A 15958-nucleotide genomic window follows, 5' to 3' on the forward strand; every position below is an offset into this window, starting at 1 on the left:
GATTAGAAAAAAATGTATTACATCCGTCTTTCTGAGGTACATTATGGGTCAATGATTCTGTACTATTTCTCTGTTTTCTTAGCTGAAAAAATGCTGGAATTAAATGAGATTCAGATTTTATAGTGAGCAGCAGGCAGCAAACAGGGACTACCCACAGATGCTGGTGGCAGTGTCAGTGGCGGGCAGGGAGCAAGCAGCAAGCGGAGACCACCCACAGACGCCAGCATCCACATCAGCAGCGAGGTAGGGGGCAGGTGGTGACCAATGATTGCCACTGGTGGCTTATCTTGGGGGGGCACGTTCCTCCCTATTCCCTCCTACGTGTTGCCTATGGTCAAAAGTACACATCCCAAAAGTAGGCATGTAATATTTTGATCCGATACCCACATTTAGGTGTCTAAATAAAAGGGGCATGTGTTTTTTGTAAAATGCTAAGCACCTGCATCTCCCATAAACACCGCATATAAATATTTCAAACCATAGTTGTCACTGGAATATTCTCATCTCTGGCAGTTACTTATACTGGTAGTGGTCCAAATTTTATGACCAGCACACATGCTGAAGGAGGGAGGGTGATACCTGCAGTGCTTTAAGTTCCTCTGTAAGTGTATCTGCTTCCCTCAGAAGTCCCAGAGTTTCTTGCATTGCTCCCAGAGCATCTCTTTTCCTTTGCACTTGCTCCAGAAGATCCTGCCATTGTTGTGAAATGTCCGCTTGCCTATAAAGACAAGAAGAAAAAGGATCAATTCATCACGAAGATCAGATGTTTTAGACAACCTAGGAAAAACTTTGTTGAGGCATAGAGTTTGTGGTTTTAGAGAAGCTTAGTTTTTACTCAGTTCCACCAGCATGACTCACTTCCTCATGATTTGGTTCTTGTCATGGTAATTCTCCTGCTCGATGACAGCTGCTATTGTAGCCAAAGCTATGAAGCGTTGCTCCCTAGGCTGCACATCTGTGACAATGGCTTCCAGTTTCTTTGTAGCAGCCTCCATTTTGTCCACACTCTCTGGCCAGAAGTCCTGCTTCCCAATCACCATCCTCATTTCTTTCAGATAGGACTCACGCAGGGCAGCCTTCTTCCTGAACATCTGGGCCAGTTGTTCCACTCTCTGGAGCCTCAGCATCTCCTGTTGCAATGCTTTCCCTCGACTGTTCTCTGCCTTCTCCAGGATATTCCACTCTTTTTCCACATCTTGCAGCATCTTGCCTTCAGGGGGAATATATAACTGTTGATTGTTGGCTCTCTGTTTGGTTCTGATGTTGAAGAAGAGGGCTTCAATCATGCCCTTCTCTTGGTATTTGGGGGGCTTCTCCACTGTGCGGAAGGTCTTGAACCTGGCCATGAGGAGCTGCATTTCTGGCACAGAGTTAGGGAAGTGTCTGTTATCCAGCTCTATCACCTTCTGTCTAATCCATTTCAAGAGCTCGGAGGTCATCTGCTCATACTGAAACTTCAAACCATCTATTTCCTTTAGAAAGAACAGAATCTGCAACAGAAATATAAAAAGTCCAGGTATATAATAATAAGAAGGATGAATCAGAGTATGAAAAACTGTGTGGCATACGTGTAAATTAAGTTTAATCAAGATGCAAATGAGCTGCCATAAGCACAGAGAAAGTGCAATTTAAACATAGCAGGTTGCTGTGACCTTCACATTGTTATATCAGCATGGAGACAGTTATCATATTTAAGGTTGGGAGTATTCTTTCAAATCCTAGAATGACCACACCCCAAACATTGTTCTTAACAAGCTTTTGGGCACAAATGGGAAGCTTGCAAAGAACAATTTTTCCAACTATTTAGCTGGCCTAATAAAAGATACCACATTTACCCAAAGGACCTTGTCTGCCTATATCCTTAGACCAAAGCAGCTACAACCAACACCTATGAAACAATGAAGCTGATAATTTTGAACTAATACCAACTTCACTCACTCATTCCACTTGTGATCTGACCTGGACTTGGACCCTGACTGTCTGAAGCCAAAGGTGACAGTAAACCTAGTGAAACCTAGAATAAGGGTTACAAACCATTTTCTTCCATTTTTAATTATGCTGTTGTTGTTCCTTTCCATTTTATCTTCCTTATCATAATCCTACAGCTCTGTGAGACCTCTACTCCTGAAATACCCCCAAAACCCCATGACTAAGGTTCTGCTGCTTGGAAGTTCAGATAACGAACAACGCCACCCTATATCTCTGCTGCTCTTTATGGTAACACAGAGACCATCAGTTGCAGACACTTCAGTCAGTAAGGGATGTGGAAACTAAGTAAAGGCCTCTAAGAACCACATGATATGACTGATGATTGACCTTCTATCAGAACTGGTACTTGGAAAAGAACAAAGGTCCCAATGCTGGAAAAGGAGTAAAACAGCACCAACCTTTAGTGCAGGAAAAGCAGCCTGTGGCATCAGGGCTCCCTTTTGTATATTCTGCCATCGCACCCAGTTCTTGCTGAAGGATCCTAATAAGTGCATGGCTACTGAAACGGGTGGGGGTAGGGAGATTTACCTCCCTGGATTGGTTTTCTCTTCAGTCTGGTCACCCAATTAGCCTCTGCTCTCGGGCTGCCTTGACACATTGAGACTTCCCTCCTTAATCCTATTAGTGAATTCAGAGCTGCCTATTTGAGGGGACTAAGGGCACGAAGAGATTATCAGCTCTCTCATTTTATTGCTTTCTGTAATAGGGAGGAAGGAAAAGACAGGAAGGCCTATATAGGGGAAAATGGAAAGAGGAGCAGGTAACAAAAGCAGCATCAGAGAAAGAAAATTGGGTGGAAAGTAACATATAATTGCAAGGAGAAAAAAAATTGCAAAAAACCCTCCAGTAAGTTCAAAAATGCAAAGAGAAAAACCCAGAGAAAAAGAAGTTAGGTGGAACAGAAGGTAGAGAAATATTCACCCCTTAAGCTTTTTTCATTAATGTGAAAATGTGTCTCGTCTTAAGCTAAGAGTCCCTATACAGTATACACAGCGCTTTAGAAGTGCCTAGCTTAAATCTGCTGGGCCTGAATGAAATCTGCTGTTCTATAATAGAGTCCCATTTCCAAATGATACTCCATTTTAAAAATAAGGAACAAGAAGACGCCTTGTAACTGTGGTCTCTGCAGATTTTACCTTGAGGAGTGCATAATTCAAGGCTCATAGAGAGGAAATAACCATGTTTTATGGCAACCAGAAATATACCTTCAAGCTGAACCTCAGAGCCTTTGATGGGTCCACCCTACACCTTTTACCCAGTCTCTTCATTTAGGCCCCGTTATTGATTAATCAATCTCCAAGTCCTCCTCTCACACCTTTTCAGAGTGCAGTGCTGGTATTGATATCCAGCTCAGGATCTCCTTGTGCTTATCCCAGATTACTTAACCATGCAATCCCTCATCTTCAAAAACTTTCTACCTTGTCACAACAAGTGAAACCCTGATTTAAATGTTTGTACGTCCCATGAGGCAGAAACATTGGTACCACAACACAGTCATCTTTTAAAAATCAGATTTTCCTAAATTCACATACACAAATGGTAAATATTTTTGTTTACCTCATATTTTTAAAAAGAATGATTTTGTTCCCACGCAAAATACATTATCCCAAAGAAAAGCCACCACAACATTATGGTTAGTTGGTAAAAATAAATGAATAAAAAAAGAATTATATATATATATATATAATGGTTTTACATAAAGAATTTTACATATTTTTATATTGTATTTTAATGAGGAATGGAATTTCTTTAAAAATTATTTCAAAACTGTATTTGGATTTCATGTGGGGTTTCTGGGTTTTTCCCCAGATCTCTTTTACTTTTCTCCCCCTTTTTCTTGTTTTCATTTTACCATGGGACAAAGGGGGAAGAGTGCAGGAGAAGGAAACCACTCAAAAAACTAAACTGAAAATAGGAACTTTTATTTTGGTTATTTACTGTCAAAATGAACATTTATTAAAAATTAAAACTCAGAGTAAACATTATGGAAATATTTTGTTTAGGAAACCAGGGAATTTCCCATAAAATATTTTAAAGAAGAAATGCTTGACCAGCTCTTTTTTGTACCATTGAATTACTGCAGAAATTAAGTGAGCTCTTCACATGGTATGGTGCTCACAAGACACCTCACTTAAAATACAAATTGTAAATAACTAAAGGAACTAACTTCCATATAGATAGATAGAATCCTTTTAGAAAAGGCCAGGTACCATTGTGGACAAAAATGATGGCTAGAGACAGATGTAAGTACCTGTGAAAGGCCCTGAAGGATCAGGCCTCTGATCTGCACACTCAAGTATATTGAGTTAAAATTGTTGTGTGGTTTAGCATGCATTAAAGATGTTTTTTCAGTTCTGTTAAATTTATGCATATGAGGAAAGAGCTCAGTAGAGATAGAGATAAGTGGCAACTCTAAAGATGGCAAAGCACTGACTTTAGTGAGCCTCTTTTGGGCAGTCTGGTCCTGTTTCTTCTTGGAAAAGTAGTGGTAGTAGAGTGACACATAAGTCATGATGGATTTCTCATCTGGATTGGGCACTACCACATCCTCAGCATCCAGAAGTTTAGTGATTCCCAGCTCTTTTTGTGCCACATAGAAGGCATTATTCAGATTCTTGATGGGCTGATCACGCCTCAGTGAGCTGTAGTGGATGAGATCAGGCCTGGATAAGGAGAGAATCAAAGGAAAGAAATAAGTGAGAACTGTTAGATTTAGAAATGACAAATAATGTCAAGAAGACACCTTACACTCCTATATGTACATGCTGTATGTAAGCTGGTATTATACAACATACTGGGCACATCTACATGAGACATTTACTGCAGTTGTCTAATTAGCTCCATGGTAAATGTCTTAGCATCTATATGTGCAGGGCAATTAGGCTGGAGTAAACTAATTACCTTCACAGCAGGGTAGTACTTGTATTTACAAGTACTACCCTGCTGTGGTGTTTTTTTACTCTGCAGTAGTGCATGTGTACATGCTGACGTGGCTGGCTGGGGCACAAAGGTGTTTCAATATGGGAGCTGCCTGTTGGTTACCCCCACGCTGGAGCACCCTCGTGCCTCAGCCAGCTCCTACAGAGCATGTTGAACCAGGAGGTTAGGGGAGGAACGGGGAGGGGAGCAGCCCTTGGCTGGAAGGCTGACCCACAGTACCCCCTGCTAGGCGGGGCTGGTCTGACCCAGCTCAGAGTGCTGCAGTTCTAGGTACACGTTCAAATGGCACACCCAGGAGCAATAAGCTCTGGAGTTTGTTGCTTCACATTAATTGCACATGTAGACATGCCCACTGACTAGTACAGCTGTATGTACCATTATCCTCTTCTGCTACAGGCTGTACAGTAGCAAACATTAACAGAGATTTTTGGGGTGCTCTAGAGGTAGTGTGTTGTGCAGCTGGTACAGAAGAATCCATGTTCCATGCCTGCTATCTCCATTAAATTCCAGTTGGCCCTGGTGTATATTATAGTGACTACTGTAAAGTCCTACATAGTGTAGCTTGTTCATAAGAGTTCTAGTTTACTATAGGGCAAGCAGTGAACCAGCAGACCTAAGTATCTGTACTGAAGGAGGCTGAGCATAAGCATGCCTATGCATATATCTTAGATCAAAAGACAACATATAGTCTATAAAAGTAGAGATCTGAGGAGAATGCAGGAGGAAGAATCCAGCTAAGGGAAAGGAACTGTTCCCATTAATGAAAATTATCAGCATAATATAAATGACACTTTCTTGCATGGTGCAAGGCCAGGAATCTCTCTGGGACTGTTTTACTTGCTGACCAGTAAAGATCCAAATTTCAGCTAATCTCATCTATTTCAGGTTTTCCCCGAGAGATGGTGTAAAAGATGTGAGTGCTGGATATTTTAGATTACTTCTTTCTCCTTTTTTTGTATCAGAGTGAGGCAGGACAATTCAGCTATTTTTTAATAGCTGTGTCATTAGATCTGTTTGCATGGATGTCCTCAGGCCAATCATAATACATATACTGCAGCACGTAATGTGAAATTTGAAAACTGCTAAACTGTTACTTGCGAAGATCAGATTAGGCTGTAGTAGCCATGGAATTGTTATACAGGTTGCAACTGAGCAGATTTCTGACCCTGAAGAAGGAGCTTTATCAGACTAAAGAAGAACGCAACTGTTTATGCTATTGTGTCTCTCTGCACTAAGAACCTTAAAATAAGCACTTCCCTGCTCCTCATTTCCTCATTGGTTGGTGAACCAATGCAGGAAATTCTGAAATGGGAACCTTGTTGAGAAGTTGATGAGCTTCCAAGCCTTCTTGCTAGTATTGGCTTCTGATAGGAGAAGCATTATCTCAAATATTGGTTCCTCCTCCTCCTCTCCCACAGGTCAGAGAGGGGAAAAGTGAAAGCCTATTGCTTTCAGCTCCAAGTATGTCCCACTTAAGTGCAAGGTTTAAATTTTAGAGATGATCATAGCAAAATCTGTTTTCAACAACATTTTAGAAAATGCAGCTGAATACAAGAAAAGAAAGTTAAGATAAAAAAGAAAGCAAATTAAATCTATATTTCTCAAGTATTTTTCTTCAAGCAAAAGTTTTGAAGGGAAGAAACAAAATTATAAGAGAGAATTATTTGTCCCTAGCAATAATCAGCCAGAACCATAACCAGAGACAGCTCTCCAGCAAAAACCAAACACTTGAAAACTCTCAGAGGAAGCTTTGTTCCTGTTGTGGACACGAAATAGCTGTGATAATAATATGTTCCTACATCTGAGTAATGATCAGACATGCACTACAATGGAACAAAATTCATTTGTCACCAGACCTATTAGATCACTGTTTGATAGTGACAGATTTATTGCATTCCAAAAGATTTCATTGTTTGCAAGATTTTAAAAAAGGAACAAGTTTAAATGAAGGCTTTCCCATAGGAAATTCATTTTTGCTTTTAGATGTACACCTTGCTGGGGTTGTTTGACCCCAGTACTCTTTTCTGCCATGGCAGGGGGTCGGACTTGATGAGTTGCTCAGGTCCCTTCCGACCCTAGAAACTATGAAAGGAACACTCAAACATCAAAAAACTTTCTTCGTTCTTTATTCAGGCAAGGCTCCTATTTAACAAATGGGAGTTTTGAGTGGGTAGCTTCCCAGGATAAGACGCAAGTCATTTTCTTAGTTATCACAAAGAACAGAGGTGCACTGGAGTAAGAAAACTTGCCGGAGTAAGAAAACAGCAGCTACTCTTGAAGCCTCTTTTCATCATCTGCTTACCTGTGAACATGAATGAGGGCATTGAAAGCCAGGCCATCTCTCCAGCTCTTGGAGAAGTCCTGCACATTCACATTGGAGTAACTGGCAGTCTTACGTTGACACCAAATCAGCAAGGCTTCATTGGCAGACAATTTATCAGCCTTTTCTCCAAACTCCTCCTGTGAAGTCAGCAAGGAAGGAAAATTCAGGATGGGCTACGAATTTCTGCCAGCAGTCTCTCCACAGTTAAGGTTGCAAGTGACTTTCTATTATCTACTTGAGTTTTGTCTTCCAATTGCCTGTAATGGACCTCCTTTATATCCTTACAAGAAAATTAAAATGCTGGAAACCTTAGACAGTAAGTCAGGTATTATTTTCAAAAATAAAAAAAATCATCACAGTCTATTAAAAGACTTACTTTAAGCATAGGAAAATATTTTCAATACTGAATTTTCTTTTGGTTTTCAAGGAGGAAAAGGGTGGAGGAGAAAAAGGAAAGGAAAAGGGGAAAAACAAACAAAAAACTAAAACAGAAATATTTTGTTGTGATCCTGTTTGCTCTGAACCAAAAATCTATAGGAGGTAAATTCTTGTTAAGCTCAAGTACATGGGGCCTGTGTTTTTAGAGTTAAAAGTATCCGGCCTAGCACATGTCTGACAGTGACTATTTTGTCTATCTGCATGCAGTCAATAATGTCATTAGTGAAACTATCTTCTTTCAATAGAGGTCAGTGGTAAATGCATGCATTAGTTGAATCACTAGTCCTCATGTGAAATATTCTGCTTGTATTGCCTGAGACAGTATCATTGCTCCTGTATCTGATAGAGCCAACTCCTGAATTTTTAGAGGTAAAGAACAGTGATCCATCATCACATGGCTTCACAGTTGGCTGTTGATAGTATTTATATGTCAGTGGTCTTGGATATATTCAACAGTTTTGCACATTTAAAAAGAAATAAAGGAACTGGAAATAAAATACAGGTGCTTAACCATGACTAGCTAACCATTAGAACTGGTAATGGAAGGCTGTAGTAAAATCTCCATCATCTTCAGTCTTTAAATCCCAATGAGCTTTTTTTTAAAGAAATGCTCTAATTCAACTATAAATTATTAGACTACATGCAGTACCACTAGGTGACGTTTTATGGCTTGGGGGATCTAAGCGATCTCTAAAGTCCCCTTTGGCCTTAAACTCTATGAAATTTATTATATGTGTATAGGCAGAGAAAAGAACAGAGATGTTATTTTACCTCATCGAGTTTGATGGAAGCGATTTGAAACCGGAGGATAATGATCCATATTAGTCCCAGGATTAGGATTCGGTCCCCATCTACAATATTTTCAGGCCCAATAAATTTTACTTGCACCTGCTAATAGACAAGAGACAAGAAACTCCCATCAGCCTGAAACCATTTCTTTGCAGCTTCCTGAGAGAGGGTCTTCTAAAACAAAATATGTGGAGAGACTTTTTTCCTTGACTGTTATTCAAATATTAAGAATTGTAGCATATAAATTCTATCCCTCTAACAAGTGTGAGTCCTCTTCTAGCTTTCACTGTCTTCTATGCATCAGAAATCAGAACTACTTTGTCAGAGCATCCAGGCACATATCTACACGGGGCCTGGGATTACTGATTGCTAGGATTCTGTTGTATCCCTTGCTGCTTTACATTTAGTTTGTAAAGAACAAAATACACAACAAAAACAATTTGTGTGGCGCTCCTTTAACTGAGAACAGGGCAGAATATTCGTATGAGAAAGTGCCAGGATAGAGTGTTTCTGGCAGCTAGATAAATGAAGAACTAAACTGGTGAAAGTACAGTAACTGTCACAGAACTATTCTTCTGCCCTTTGAGGAGTGGACATTCAATGTGAAACAGTTAATAGGAAACCAAATAAAGACTGCAAGTCATGGAAGTGAAAACGAGATGAAGTTGATGAAAAAATCATAATGGACTGGTAGGGAACAAAAAGACTGAAAAATACTTCCACCCATAAAATACAATCAAGGACATGGGTATATCTGTAGGGAGGGAGTGTGAATAGTTTGAACTGTTGCCCAAAACTTTTAGATCAAGTATAAAATGATTTCATTTTCCCAAAGGCAAAATACCCTTTTTAAAGGTAATAGTTAATGCTGGTGAGTTCAAGGAAAAGGGAAGTCAAAATGTTATTGCTTCAGTGGGTATGTCTACACATGAACAAATAAATTCCGGGGCTTATTGCTCCAGAGTTTTTTGGACCTGGTGCATCATTTGAACATGTGCCTGGGAGAAAAAACTCCAGAGCATATTGCTCTAGAGTTTACTCATGCACAGCACATGGAGTCCAGCTGGAGCAGTCTGGGCTTGCAAGGGGCCCAGGTGGTCAGCCTACCAGGCCAGGGCTGTTCTGACTGGGCTCCACATGCTGCACAGGGGCTGGTGGAGGCGTGAGAGTGCTTCAGTGTGGGGCTAGCTGGCAGGCAGCCCCCGTGCTGAAGAACCCTGTGCCCCAGTCAGCCCCTCCACAGCATGTAGAGCCCCATCAGACTAGCCAGAGTGTGGAGCGAGGTTGGACCTAAACTGGGGGGAGAGGGGGAATGGAGTCAGACACAAAGGGGGTGGGGAGTGGGTTTGGACCCAAAGCTAGGGGGAGGGAGGGTGTGGGGTCGGGCGCGGGACTCCGTCCCTGCAGGCCTACCTTTCCCTGTCATTCTTGATTCGCAATTTGCTGGTTATATGAATAAAAATAAAATAGAAGTGTAAAGAATAAAGCTCCCTTCTCCCTAGTCTTCCAATATCTTTCTGACTCCTTTCCTCAACTCTTTCCCTCTTTCTTAGCAACCCTTTATACCCTTATTTCTTTCTCTCTTTCACATCAAACTTTCTTGTTACTTCTCATGTCCCTTTTCCTTTTCCTTGTCTTGCTCTACCACTCAACTAATATTATAATTCAACGGTACTCATCCAGCAGGGCAAATGAGTGGGCTTGGGCCAGTCTGTGGGTTGCATGATCCTGTGTCCTAAAATTGTGCCTGTATCCAGACTGTGCTGCCTCACTTAGCCCAATGTACAAGGATCAGGGCCCTGGGACCATGTGCCACCTATGCCCAGCTTCACGTGCTGGGATTGGGGCTCCAGGACCCCGTGTTGCCTCTGGCCAGCCCTGTGCACCAGGAATTGGGGCTCCAGGATCCTGTGCTGCCTCTGCCTGGCCCAACATGCAGGGGGCTTCTGGGTTCCCCGCATGGATAGAACCCCACACTGCTCTGCACACTTATTTAGTACATGGGGGCATAGCCTGTGAGGCACCTTATGAACTCATGCAGAGCCCCATGGACCACAGGACAAAGTGTGGGTGGCCAGATCTGGTCCACAGACTGGGGCTTGAGCACACCTAGTCACAGTTTAAAAAAAACAACCCATTTCCATCAGAAAATGTGACTTTGTGGATACTGAAATTCTCTGCAGGGAAAGTGTTGATTTCAAATAAATATTTCAGCTCTCTGAAAGCTTAATTTTGAACCCACATGCTGCAGAGGAGCTGGCTGAGGCAATAATATTAGTAATCAAAGGTTGTGCCTGCCCTGCACGCCTTGTCTGGCAGCACCCCCTGCCAGCCACGGGGACTGGCATGGGCGGAGCTAAAGGAGGGGCCGAGCTGGACAGCTGGGAGCAGCCATGTACTTCTGTGCCTTCTTTGGCGCTACAGGAGTCACTTCGAGCTGGGTAAGTGGGGTGTGCTGCCTGGAGGGACCCTGCTTCCCATAGGGGCTCGGGGCCCACAGGGTGCCCTGCTGTCTATAAGGTGCCTCTACCCCCTATAGACACCCTGCTGCCTCTACGGTGCCCCAGCTTCCCCTGCAGGGGCTCTCACTGCCTAGAGGGTGTCCATGCTCCCTTATAGGGGGCCCCTGTGCCCCCATGGGAGCCACACTGTCTATGCCTCTGCCCCTATAGGATCCATTACATGAGGATTCTGGTCTATTAGACTTAGCATAATCCAGATCCAGGCTTAGTGAAAGGGGGAGGTGGGACCAAAGCGGCACACTCGCGGACCAAAGTGGCATGCTCATGGACTGAAGCAGCATGTTCACAGATCGCTACACCTTAGAGGGAACATTGGCATCAATACAGACTGAGGACCAAATGGCTAAGCAGTGGCTCTGCAGAAAAGGACCTGGAGGTCATAGTGGACAAGAAGCTGAATATGAGGCAACAGTGTGCCCTTGTTGCCAAGAAGGCTAACATCATACTAGGATGCATTAGTAGAAGCATTGCCAGTAGATTGAGGGAAGTGGTTATTACCCGCTATTCAGCACTGCTGAGTCTGCATCTGGAGTACTGTGTCCAGTTTTGGGCCCCCACTACAGAAAGGGTATCAACAAATTGGAGAGAGTTCAGCAGAGGACAACAAAAGTGGCCAGGGGGCTGGGGTACATGACTTGAGGGGAGCCTGAGGGAACTGGCTTATTTAGTCTGGGGAAGAGAAGGTTATGGAGGGATTTAACTGCAGCATTCAACTAACTGAAGGGTGGTTGCAAAGAGGATGGAGCTAGACTGTTCTCAGTGGTGGCAGATGATAGAACAAGGAGCAATGGTCTCAAGTTGCAGCAAGGGAAGTTTAGGTTAGATGTTAGGAAAAACTCTCTCACTAGCAAGGCAGTGAAGCACTGCAACAGGCCACCCAGAGAGATGACAGAGTCTCCATCCTTGGAAGTTTTTAAGATCTAGCTATACAAAGCCCTGGCTGGGATGATATATTTCGAGATGGTCCTGCTTTGAGTAGGGGATTTGACTAAGTGACCTCTTGAGGTCCCTTCCAACCCTAATTTTCTATGATTCTATGGTACTATGAATCCTTTCCATTAAGTTTTGACTTAAAATATTGTTTGGGTTCATTAAGACCAAAAGTTAGTTTCTGTTTCTGATTTGTGGACTATCAGGTTTCCCCTTGCCACCTATGTGCTTCTTTTCCTCTTTCCCTTTCATTCTGCCACAAAAAAGGGGGAAAGGTTTTTAAGTGCTTGAAAAAGGGGGAAAAAAAACATTTTATCCAAGCTTTACTATTATTGAACTCTTAGTCAGATTATAAAAGTGAAAGAAACTTAAACATAAGCTGTTAAAGAAACTTAATCCAAAATGACAACAAAGCAACCCTCATGAGTAATCAACCTCACTCCATTTTTCAGATGACACAAGTACAAAAAACCTCCCATGTTTAAAGAACAACTTATGTTATATTATTGGAGGGAGAACATCATGAATCTAGTTTTGTAGTTAGCCTGTAATCTATTCAGATACTACCTGCTATATCTATATCTACTCACCTTAGATTTGAGGTATGTAATAGCTTTGCTATTGTTCTCCAGAAAATGTACCCTCATTCTTCCCCGGGTAGGTCTGGGCAATGATTCTCTAGAAAGTAGCTCCAATAGTTTCAGGAGGTAAATGCCATCTTTCAACTCTATATAGATGTCTTTTATTTCAATAGCCACCTGCAAAGACAGACCCGCAAATACCGACACTGGTTATATATGGCTATTTCACTTGCCCAGTACTGTTGCTTTTGATTTTTAACACTGAACAAAGAATACCTTGATGCACTGTGGAATCAAACATTTCTGGGGTAGATGTGGATTAAAACTTGGTGACATTTTTTGATGAATAATGAATTCACATAAAAAAATTAAGTTTCAAATACCTCAAAACCCAAAAACCACATTCCATTTCCTTTCAAATGGAATATTTTGTATCAACCAAAATTAATATTTCAGTTTTCCATTTTGAATTTCAGTTTGATCCAAACCACTTATTTTCCAATTTTTCTGTGTGACTCAAAAAACCAAAAAGACAAACGTACAAAAATACAGTTATTTACACAGCTCCATCCCAAGTATGAATGATACTCCTTAAGGTTACCACAGAAGATGGCTTCCTTGCTGATACAAGACAGGCAAAGGAAATCAAGGTTTAGTTCACACAACCACTGGGACTGTTGATCCCTTTTACCCAACTCTTGTGGTTAGGGCTGTCACCCAGGGTGCAGGAAGCCCAGTTTTAGCTCCTTTCTTCTTGCCTGAGGTGACTTGAACCTACAGCTCCTAGTTGAGTGCCTTTTATCATCAAGCTGTAGTACCCTCTTTGGTAAGGAGTGGATGCTGGCCTGTTGAGCCCTTTTCACTTTATACAGATACTTAAACATTCAGTGGAACAGGGACAGGAACCCAGGTATCCTCCCAGAATGGTATCCCAACTCTCTGGCTAAAGAGTCCTTTCTTTCTCTCTGTCTCAATGTCTATGCAAGTAGGAGACAGCTGTGACAGGAATCATTAAGAGACACCTATTTCTGAACACCTATAGCCTGGTGATTAGCGTACATCCTGAGAGAAGGAAGACTTTGCTAGATACAGACCAGACATATGAACTCATAAGATTATAAGAATTGTTATGACTGTATTTGATAATCAAATCTATCTGTATTTAATGGCTTGTTTCTGCAAAGTTAACTTCTATTCCTATCTAACCCTGCATAATTTTGAAAGGGTAACTTAAGCATTTTTATGACAACAGATTAATATTGTAAACATAGGATTATTGCCACTGTTGAATCGAGGAAGGGCCAGGTTGTGAAGGAAAAATCTTCATTAAAAGAGGAGGAACAGCACTAAAAGAAACACTGGAAAATATAACAAATCTGTAAACAGGATATTGAAAGATATAGCAACCTTTTACATCATATATTCTGGCTGAGATCTAATTTAGGGGTATAATGGAATATTAGTTCCAACCTTAATACACAGCCACAGCCACAGCCACAGCCAGAGTTGCACATTATAACTTGCTTATCACTATCATGTACCAACGTTAAAATCCACCTAGGGTTTCACCATCAGGTGCCAAGGGTGTCAAACTCATCCAGCCTGCATTGCAGGGCCAATCCATGGGCCAGATGAATGGCATGGGGCAGGTCCATGGGCCGAATTGGGCCTGCAGACTGGCTCTGCTTTCCAGATCCAGTGCGTGGGGCCACCCTGGCATGGACATATGTAGCACAGGTCCTGGACTAACCCCATGTGGGCACCATATGCAGTGTGTCCTGGGCTGCCAGAGCAGGGGCCATGTGCAGGGTGCATCACAGACCAGCCCTGCATGGGTGCCATGTGCAGAGCATATCCTGGAGGGGCTCCATGTGCCATGTGCAATGCATGGCCTCCCCAGCCCCATGCATTGTGTACAGCACGTGGCCAATTCAGAGCACACCATGTGGCATGTAGACCCACTCCAAGATTGACAGGCAGCACTGTGGTCCAGCTGATAAGGCTCCATGGACCAGATGAGACTCATAGGCTGCATCTTTGACACCCGGATAAAAGCAGTGAGTTATTCTAACACTTAAGCAGTTTAGCATGACGTGGCAGGTAGTGTGATCTAATGCTGGCTTGCTTTAGGAGTTCCTTTTGGCCTCATGCCTTTAACCATTCAGGTGTGCCATTCATAGGCAATACCATGCCTGCAAGAAGAACGTGATGTAATTCTGAAATACTTATTTCTTATGAATGTATTTTTAGGATGAAGAAATAGCTTTTCTGAGTTAGGAGTAGTAAAATTATACATGACAAAAGTAGGACCAAATAGCATACAGATTTAAAGATCAATTCCTGCCCTGTGATCTGTAAATTAAGCAGATCTTCTTGCAGCAAACAAAAACTGAAATTCTAGGAGCAGCTTAGGACAATTTCAGTGTGCATGTTGTGAAGACCAGGTGGCTGAAAGCTTTTTTTCACCTCTAAGCATTCAAAAAAAATTTTTTTTAATTTAGTTGTCCATATTTTCTCTCTCAAGTTTTTCTTTAGCTGTTGAACTACTGTGTCATCTTAAATACATCTAAAATACTAGCTATTGCATCTGACTGTTGACAAAAGGTAAAAACCTCTTGTGCTTTGTGCCAGTTTTAATCAGGAAGACAAAAGATAATTTCAATAATGTTAGACACTGCAGAGTCCAAAGATTAACACTTCAGTTATAAAGACCCCAACAATTTATTTTTGGCATCATGAAAGTACATAGAGATTTTCAAGCTATGTAAGGTAAAAAGCAGTTCATGGAACTCAGAGCTTATCAGTTGTTTCTCAGGACTGTACTTTCAGTTTTCAGTTCCATTAACTGAAGAAATTCTGCCTAGTTAGGATGCTGCATGCCTAAGTACATTACTAACACCCTGAATGGACAGGAGTGGGAGAAGTAGGACAAAAACAGGTTCAGATGGCAAATCCATGTTGTATTTACGTTTTTCTCATGCACTAAGAAATAATTAATCAAACACTTACTTTATCTAAAGTTTTTGAAGTATCAATCACTAAGTCACAACCAATCTATTAAGCAGAAAAAAAGCAATGTTCTGCTTCACATTTTGAGAACGCAGAGTACCTTGGGGAAGAAAAAACAAACAACAGCACCTCAGGTGCCAAATAGGTCTGTGTGAAGTGGTTAGTATTTGCTTCAGATTTGGCTGATTTGGGGGACAGTGATTTGATTCAGTAATTCGAATCACAGTACCAGATCAATTTGGCCGAATCTGATTCAGCTTTGGCCGAATGGGCTGAATCTCTGAATCCGCCCATCCCCCACCCGCTCTCAATCGCTGCCCCACCCACTCTCCCAGCTCCTGACTCTTTGAAAAAAAAAAGTCCCCATTCACCAGCTGCTGCCAGGTGTGTGTCAGGGGGTGGGGTGGGGGGGGGGTTGGTTTTTTTTTTTGAAAGGG

General features: G+C 41.9%; 1 protein-coding gene across 1 annotated transcript in view; it reads right to left on the reverse strand.

Moving 5' to 3' along the window:
- SPTBN5 (spectrin beta, non-erythrocytic 5) overlaps positions 1-15958 on the reverse strand; it is a 174998-nt gene that overhangs the window by 155163 nt on the left and 3877 nt on the right. Inside the window, exons 2-7 of the mRNA XM_019519061.1 lie at positions 12522-12689; positions 8462-8581; positions 7232-7389; positions 4424-4652; positions 859-1490; positions 580-718 (exon numbers count right to left, since the gene is read on the reverse strand). Coding sequence (XP_019374606.1) covers positions 580-718; positions 859-1490; positions 4424-4652; positions 7232-7389; positions 8462-8581; positions 12522-12689 — 1446 coding nt within the window. The remainder of the gene's footprint in view (positions 1-579; positions 719-858; positions 1491-4423; positions 4653-7231; positions 7390-8461; positions 8582-12521; positions 12690-15958) is intronic.

Source organism: Gavialis gangeticus, unplaced genomic scaffold (assembly GCF_001723915.1).
Source record: "Gavialis gangeticus isolate Ggan-Ray unplaced genomic scaffold, GavGan_comp1, whole genome shotgun sequence".
In the NCBI taxonomy this organism is placed as follows: Eukaryota; Metazoa; Chordata; order Crocodylia; family Gavialidae; genus Gavialis; species Gavialis gangeticus.